The 8,208-nt window shown below is 35.2% G+C and overlaps 2 protein-coding genes across 2 annotated transcripts; one reads left to right on the top strand and one right to left on the bottom strand.

Moving 5' to 3' along the window:
• The first annotated feature begins 700 nt into the window (after positions 1-700).
• LOC108667003 (cytochrome b5-like) lies at positions 701-3,638 on the top strand. The gene is made up of 2 exons (XM_018153981.1): positions 701-1,048; positions 2,348-3,638. Exons 1-2 carry the CDS (start codon positions 701-703, stop codon positions 2,522-2,524), a joined length of 525 nt encoding a protein of 174 aa, XP_018009470.1. The 3' UTR covers positions 2,525-3,638.
• A 1,308-nt stretch (positions 3,639-4,946) lies between these two features.
• Positions 4,947-7,757, bottom strand: LOC108667025 (cytochrome b5 domain-containing protein RLF-like). The gene is made up of 3 exons (XM_018154008.2): positions 7,549-7,757; positions 6,263-6,715; positions 4,947-6,024 (listed from the first exon to the last, which is right to left on the bottom strand). The coding sequence occupies exons 2-3, from the start codon at positions 6,707-6,709 to the stop codon at positions 5,830-5,832; spliced, it is 642 nt and encodes a 213-aa protein (XP_018009497.1). The 5' UTR covers positions 6,710-6,715; positions 7,549-7,757; the 3' UTR covers positions 4,947-5,829.
• Positions 7,758-8,208: the final 451 nt, after the last annotated feature.

Here is an 8,208-nt window from a genome sequence, read left to right as displayed (position 1 = left end):
TTAAAAATTAGTGAAGCTTAATCGATGAAAAACTATTGATTTGAGGACATGAAACTTTTATTTATAGTGTGCAATCCAGAGTCTTAGGAATTTACATGTGTACCTGAGCGGATACTGTGCTATTCAGATACGTAAACAATGCAGTCACCGTGAGACAATTTCGTTATGCTTTCGTGATTCATTCGATTAATATGTTTCCTTAGTTTGAACAATGTGCAGATTATCTTTCACTCCCCATATGCCTTAATTAAAATCTCTTAATTAATGATGTACTTGTCTGCTCAAAGCAAAAAGCGCCTTTCAAATTGAATCGATGTCATCAGATCCACTTTTCGATTCAAATCAATGTGCAAGATTACAAATAAAGTAAAATGTTCTAAATTTCCAAAGCAATCTAATCTTTAACAACTTAAAATTTAATAGAGAAATTGTGGTACATTTTTTGAAATTTTAAATTAAAATTTTACTAATATTGCGTAAAGCGACCAATTTGAATCGCGTCATCTAAAAGCACCCATGTAAAACATTAACCCACATCAATTTCTAACCCAAAATGAATTTTCACATCGTGTCTCAAACCATCATTCAACAATCAATTTGGATGAAAATAAGTTTAATCGCTCACGAAATCTAACATAATTCCAGATCAGTCTAAGTTTCAATTGATAATAGTTTGCTCTAAGTAAATCAAGTGCCAACAATGAGTGAGCTCTTAGGCGAAATCCTGAAAATAGAATATTGTCCTCAACCACCGAGACAAACTCGACAAAATGGCGGCTCCGCTTCGGAGGGGCGTGAGCCCCCACAGTCCCCACATCTCCCTCAGTCTCCACAGCTCCCTCAGTCCCCACAGCTCCCTCAGTCCCCACAACTCCCTCAGTCCCTACAGTCCCACCAGTCCCCAGAGTCCCAACAGTCTCCACAGCTCCCTCAGTCCCCAAGTCTCTCTAATATAACCAATAACAACGAACCTGATACCGAATACCTGAAGGAACATGTTCTGAAACACAGCACCAAAGATGATTGCTGGATAATAATCCACGATCAGGTACGTTGTCCGGGTTGAGACACGATGAAATCTTGTTTATGGTCAGTTAATTGATTCATGAATATAATTCTATACGTAATGTAATACTTTAAACGTAACTAATGAATAGAAAAATCAATTACCTTGTCGTTTCAATGTGTGTTTTATGTTTTTTTGTGCTTTATTAAGCTCTCAAGATTATTATCCAAAAAAAATTTCGGATAATTTTCGATAATAATTTAGAAACAATCATATTGAGTCTACGTAAACATCTTATAAAGTAGGTAATCAACTAGGAAATTACAATGGATATAATAGCTTTTTGATCACTTTCTGTGAATCATGATTATTTGCCATGATTCAGCATTTATCTCTAATTTAGAGTCTGTGAGAAATTACAAATTAAGACTTCAAAATGTAACGATTTTTAAATATTTTGTTGGAAGTTTAAAAGTAGTGAAAATTCCACAAAAATTTATCACATATTTATATACAATATTTTGGAGTCCAGCTCCATCGTCAGTTCAAAAATTTTAGAATACAGATGAAATTAGTTGAGTACAGTCGAAATTCAACAAGAACAGAAGTTGAAACCTATACTTCCAAAAAAGTTATAAAAAATAATTTGAAAGGTAACACCTTTCTATTCGCAATTTCAAGTAGATAAGAGCTAGAGACTGCATTTAAACTAGGCTTGCTTTAAAAATACGCAAGGATTCTTAATTATAAAAATCGGAAGCACCGGAAGTGGAATCTTAGATCAATTATGTACATAAGTCACCTTTGGATATTGGCACGTTACTCTTGCTTAATCAATTTGAAGCTACTATATCATTTGATAATGAATGATTTCATAGTATACCTTTCGCGAAAAGTAATATCAGTACGAGAATATTCATGAGCTGCAGTAATTCAATAGTAACTGTGTTTGTATTACAATAACTTAACAACACAGTACAATAACAAAGCAATTGACGAGTGCAGGAGAGTTATTGATGATGATATTGCATTTCCATCCAGTATTAAAAGTATTGAAAAAGTATTATTAAAAATATTAAAATTTGAAAAAAACTTCTTTTTGCCCCAGTTTGGGTCGCACTGTCCCAGTTTGGCACGGCGAAATTACGGGCATATCAATGCTAAGTCGACGAAAACTTGAGGTCACAGGCGGACAGACAGACTGACAGACAGACAGACGGACATGGCGAGCACAATAGTGCATTTTTTCCATAAATGAGAAAATGCGCTAAAAAGTGTCACTATTTAGACAATATAAACCATTTATGTCACTGAATGAAATTAATTTTCTGTTACCTGCAGGTGTACGACGTGACGAACTTCCTCGCTGAACACGTGGGCGGTGAAGACGTTATTCTGGAGTGCGGTGGCCAGGACGCCACCGAAGAATTCGGCCAAAAAGGCCACTCGCCTGAAGCCGTCCAAATGCTTCAACCTTACAGAATCGGCGTACTACGAAGTGAGAAACGCCAGAGTTAATTTTTATTTAAAATGAATTACTGATTCCGATCATTCATGAGCTATTAAAAGTAATTTCTTTATTACGTTTAAAACTTTTGCCTCATATTTAGTAATGGTTGTTGCGAGTTATTATTAAGGCTAATTTCTATGTTATGTTCTAAACTTTTGCCTCATATTTACTCATGGTTGTTTCGAGTTATTATTAAGACTAATTTCTTTGTTATGTTCTAAACTTTTGCCTCATATTTAGTCATGGTTGTTTCGAGTTATTGTTGAAACTAATTTCTTTGTTATGTATAAAACTTTTTCACTATGTTTAGACATAATTAGTGCGAGAAGAAAGCATGGCGAAGCAATAGCAAAATTCTTGAGCGGCAAAATTCCTCATGGTTTGTATTCAGCGAACCAAAGTTTTTAGACGATGATAGAATTACATCGCAAGGTGCCACTTATGCATTTCATTTCCCTCGAAAAGCCGTTCCAGTTTGAAAAGTTTTCCTCATCCGGATATTATCGGCAATTTTTTTGTACTTAAATGGTTCACTAACTTTAGGCAAATAAGAAAAAATTGTGGTTTAATTTTGTAAGCAAATGTTTAAAAAGGGTATCCATGCTTTCAATTATATTTTTTACAAGAATTTTTTGGACATCCATTGCTTCTTGCAGTTTTTATACATAGAGAAACATGAGTAGAAATCTCAGTTAAAATTACGCGACCTTTACCTGCTGATCGAATGTTTCACTTTCCCTGAGTGACTAGTCTATACGAATATATGATTAAAATAATAATTAATAATTACCTTATGCATCTGTCTCTCGTATATTATCTGTTTTTGGTTCAAATAATTTACCAAGGCAACCTATTATGTTCGTTCTATTTTTCCTTAGTTTTATCTAAAAATCCTTTTTTTTAGCGTCGGCCTTTGAAATAAATGTTAAATGTGCCATTTTCAAGATGAAGGAACTGGTAAATTAATTGTATTTAAATGTGTTTAGCGGTAAGAGATAAACACAATCAAATAATGTATGATTTAATTGGATAATGTAAAGCCGTCAAATTCAACACGTACATGTATAACTGGAATGAACACTGACCAAAGAAAATTTGAACACGGCTACCACTTTTTAATTTTAATAATTAAAATTAGGAATTTTTGAAAATCTTTAAAACGATAGAAGAATTTCAAAAATAATGAACAAGATTTCGAGTTCCCCAATGCATCTTAAGTGTGCACAAAATTAATTAGACGAGATGTTTCATTCATTCGATGGATTTTTCCATAGTTGAACTATTAGATTAAGCATATTTTCGTTTAGAAACACTATTTCGAAGTGTCTAGCGCAGTGGAATCTCATTTTATATCGTTTTGAGGTTTCAAAACGTATTTTAGGAGGATAAAAAATGTGTCTCCAATTTAGAAAATACAAAATTCTGATTAACGATCCTAGTTTGTCGTATTCCTGCCTCGTTTTACGCACACAATCATGCAGTCGGTCTGGCCTATGAAGGTTTTTCTCGGATATATATGAGTCTTGATATTAGTCGATAACGTGATCGTGATAAAATTTGATGAATGTGAAGTTTTCATTAATGAAAAGAACGAATAAAATATATTAATATATAAATATAAGTGCAATAAAAAATTACCAAATTGAAAATAAATAAATAAATAATTATCTCTGAAATAACGAAGCATGTTTTTTCAATTTAAATTAAACTATGACATTTATCCTCAACGTATGAGTTGAAAAAATTAATATACAAATATTCATACAGAATTTTTGGTACAAACTACGTTCTCGCTTTTTATATGAAAATGCGCAACGGTGGAAATGGAAAAAAATGAGAAAATCGAAATGAGGTAAGGCACAGCGAATTTTTGTTCCCTCTAGAGCAACGAATTGTAGCCTCATCTTGATTATGTTCAGTAAGGTCACCCAGCGAACAGCAAAGAAAAACCCATTCATAAAACTAATGAATGAACATTGAAGGTTCATGGAGATGAGTTTTCGACTGTGCCAGCCGTAATTTATGTACAACATACCTGGTACCTACCCGGTGAAAGTGCTGGTTTTTTTCACCTACAATTAAATATATTCGTGTTTATAGCCATATAATTATTCGGCAGTAATGGATTGAATCCTTCAGCATCAACTGTCCTTCATACAAGCTTGAATTGGGGGGAGGGGTGCTGGCAAACGAGATTTTTCTAGCGTATTCATCAGAATTGTGCTCCCCCTCTTCCCTTTTCCCCTCACCCTTCTTCTTTCCCCACACCCCTTTCCCCTCCCCCCTACTTTAAAACCCCCAATTTTTCTCTGCTTAGTTCTTATGAATCTAAGAGGGTCCACGACCATAGTGATGAATAGTGTTATTTTCAGTCAAAAGAAATAAAGGTGAATATAATAAAATCGGTTGAGGAACAACAAATGAATAACAAAAAGTGTATATAATTTATTGATTATATTTGAGAAACTTACAGCGAGAACTTCACCTCAATAACGTCTGCTGCTAAAATTTATTATTATTATAATTTCTAAAATACTATCCAGGTACACGTATAACACTTTTTACTCGGCCTTACGCAACTCACGAGAAGATTAGCAAACGTGAAATTTGTTGAAATCTAATTTATATATTTTTTATTGAATTTAGTTATAGAAAAATTGGACTTGCCCATTGGTTCATGCGCATCAACATTAATAGTTTAATTTAAGTATTTTTTTGTAATGGATGACATGAAGAAAAATTTTTGGTCATATTTTTGTACAAGTTCAAACCATGTAGATATTAAAAACATATGTAGATTTATTAACATCGTTTCGTCAATAAATTATCTAATGGGTCTCAAAAAAATCTAATAATGCCTAATTTTAAAGCCTCAAATATAAATAAGGCATCCTAATTTATTACAATCTCAGGTAATAGCAGCAATAAAATAGCTTTTTTATCATCCTAATTAATATGCATTTGCAAGACGAGTAAGATAACTTAACAATACTAATTGACTAGACTAAATCGAGTGATATTAATAAACCGAATGGCTCTTATCTTAAAAGATATGTCGAATGATGAGCTACATGAAATCAAGAACTTCAGGATGAAAATATAATTATATGGAATGACGATGGAATTTAATTTATGTTGATTTTTATGAATGTGGCGATAATGGCAGTGCAAATCTTGTTTATATCATTGCATCTGTTAACAGATGAAGAATAAATCAGATGCCGTTTAAATTATTGAACTAATAAGGTTAATTAATTAATTAAATTGAACTAATAAGGTTTAAGATCATCCAGTCGTAATCACTAAGGTTTTGTCAGTGCATCTCCCAGGAGCCAAATATTCGTTCTGAAGAAGGCAGTTCCCCAATGAGGTATCGCTGCAGGCTGCGCAAAGCAGCTTTCGAATGACCGACTCCTCGGAAAGCTATTGTTCCATCTCGACCAGCGTGCTCCATCATTAGCTCTTCACCTCCCGGATGCTCGAATAAGAAATCCGTCACGTCATAAACCTGAAGAAATTAAATAATTATAAGACACAGCAGCATTTATTACATAAAAGTACAGCAGAATTGACTTTTACGTGGAAGCTTCACATGATGTATATCGAAATATTCTACCATCATCAAATTATTATAAATGTCGGGTAATTGCATGATCGTGCCACGTTTTGTTGGCATAAATGTAAACGTAATGTCAAGTTTTGATGGTAAAAACTTGAAGCAAATGTAAATATTTGGTGTTACTCACCTTATCATAAAGCACGATCCAGCAGTCGTGCATCATGTCGTGTTGCGCTACTTCGTTCAGACTGTACTCGGGTAACTTGGGTTCGTTTTCTCTGCGAGGTTTGGAGGCTGGTGGGCAATGATCAACATCATCGTAATCGATATCGCCCTTATAACTGAAGCTTGTGAAAGATTCGAGAGATTCAGAAATGTGTGTTTGGGAATATTCTGAAGACGAATCTATTGAGAACGCTGGAGCTGCGTAGTGTATAGCTTGGAGGGTATCCTGCTCCGAGGATATGGAGTCAGCGGATGCTAGAGATGTCGACGATTCTGACGGAGAAAATCCCAACGAGTCCAAAGATGAGACAGGCGATTCCAGATCGTCATTTGTTTGGTAATCGTAAAGATGAACTTGCTTGAGCAGCGAAGTCAGCGAGCTTAGCAGGCTAGCTGTTTTGTTCGCCATCACGACCTGGTAGACGGTAAGACGATTATAGTGTAGACGCAACAAGAAGTCTAGGCAACTCATAAGGGTGGAATTCTAGGAATGTTGGTTCATATATTCAAGATTAATCCAGCCTAGTAGCATGATCAATTCCAAAATATTAGCTATATATAAAGTAAAGTTTAATTATATATTTTTAGACCCAATATGATATGTACACATGTTGGGTTCATATATTCAAGATTAATCCAGCCTAGTAGCATGATCAGTTCCAAAATATTAGCTATATATTAAGTAAAGTTTAATTACATATTTTTAGACCCAATATTATATGTACACATGTTCATATATTAACCCTCCCAAATTACACCCTGCAACTCATGCAACAACGCGCGTTCATGCACTTGCTTTCGTTTGGCCAGAAGCTAGAATTTTTATCTCGACAAGCTTCTAGTGCGCAAATAATAGGCCTTTTTGCGACTAGTTTGTGAACAGCTGCACGCAAGGCAATAAAAAACAAGTAATAATTCTACTAAAATAATGAAATTGTTTGCTTCTTATGCTATGCAAGGCGCAAAGTCGAAAATAATGATATTTTAGGAGTGCCTTTGAATATGATTTGAAGGCTAAACTGGACCATAAATCATGAGAATAAATGCCGGGGAAGCGTGCGGCGTGCAGAGCTCCAAGTTTTTGCTCCATGCGATGGGAGGCGCCATGGAAAATTCCACTCAATAAAGTTGACTAAAATTCAATTACAATTAGCGACCGTGCATGAGACTTAAGTTGAATGAAACATACAACACTCATTAGACATGCACTAAGAAATACAAATACACGAGTAAAATGTCACAACCCACCTTGTATAAGATGAATACGATTAAAACTTGTTCAATAAAAAATCTTGCAAACTTGACGGTATGTGAGAAATAACTCTTCTTCTTCAAATAACTTTTTTCTTAATAAACTTATGATCAGTTCAACCACAGTTGCTGAAGGTGGTGCTTATTTAGCAATGCAGCTGCTCTCCGCTAACAGTAAGATCTTCTGCACTGGACAGTCGGAGCTCAACTAAAGAATCTTGGCTCATCCTCCCCTTTATATACCTGAGCCGACGTTCTTGTCATGCCTCCACTAACTGCATGACGAAACATTCAAAAGGTTTACTGAGACTCTCAAGTCTGGTGGACTGAAGGCTTTGCCGGGCGAAATTCAAGCGGGTTTCTTGATAAGATGAACTACCCTGAAGCACGTGGTCACTCAGTGTTCTGGGGCGGAGTCAAGCATGTTTACCAACAACCTTTTCAATGAGTGGACTCGTGCGCAGCTCAGGCCTTACTAGTATGAAGGAGCAAAATTCTTATGAATTTCATTGAGGTTTTCTCGGAGGTAAGGTCTGCGAAGAGCGTGGCGCTTGAAGAGCAGGTTTGTCCAACGCTCGTGTTGTGCCTTGTTCTGCGTGGACGTAAAAACCTAACAGAAATTCTTTAGAATTATACCCTGAAAATGTCGGCTTGTGG

The sequence above is a fragment of the Hyalella azteca genome, unplaced genomic scaffold (genome assembly GCF_000764305.2).
Source record: "Hyalella azteca isolate HAZT.00-mixed unplaced genomic scaffold, Hazt_2.0.2 contig7095, whole genome shotgun sequence".
NCBI lineage: Eukaryota > Metazoa > Arthropoda > Malacostraca > Amphipoda > Hyalellidae > Hyalella > Hyalella azteca.
This window is presented reverse-complemented; position numbering and strand designations above follow the sequence as displayed.

Excerpts from the sequence above, each read along its gene's own strand:
- LOC108667003 (XM_018153981.1), top strand. The coding sequence starts at position 701 with ATGAGTGAGCTCTTAGGCGAAATCCTGAAAATAGAATATTGTCCTCAA. Across the intron at positions 1,049-2,347 it reads GGATAATAATCCACGATCAG|GTGTACGACGTGACGAACTT; the intron begins GTACGTTGTCCG and ends TGTTACCTGCAG.
- LOC108667025 (XM_018154008.2), bottom strand. The coding sequence starts at position 6,709 with ATGGCGAACAAAACAGCTAGCCTGCTAAGCTCGCTGACTTCGCTGCTC. Across the intron at positions 6,025-6,262 it reads GGATCGTGCTTTATGATAAG|GTTTATGACGTGACGGATTT; the intron begins GTGAGTAACACC and ends TAATTTCTTCAG.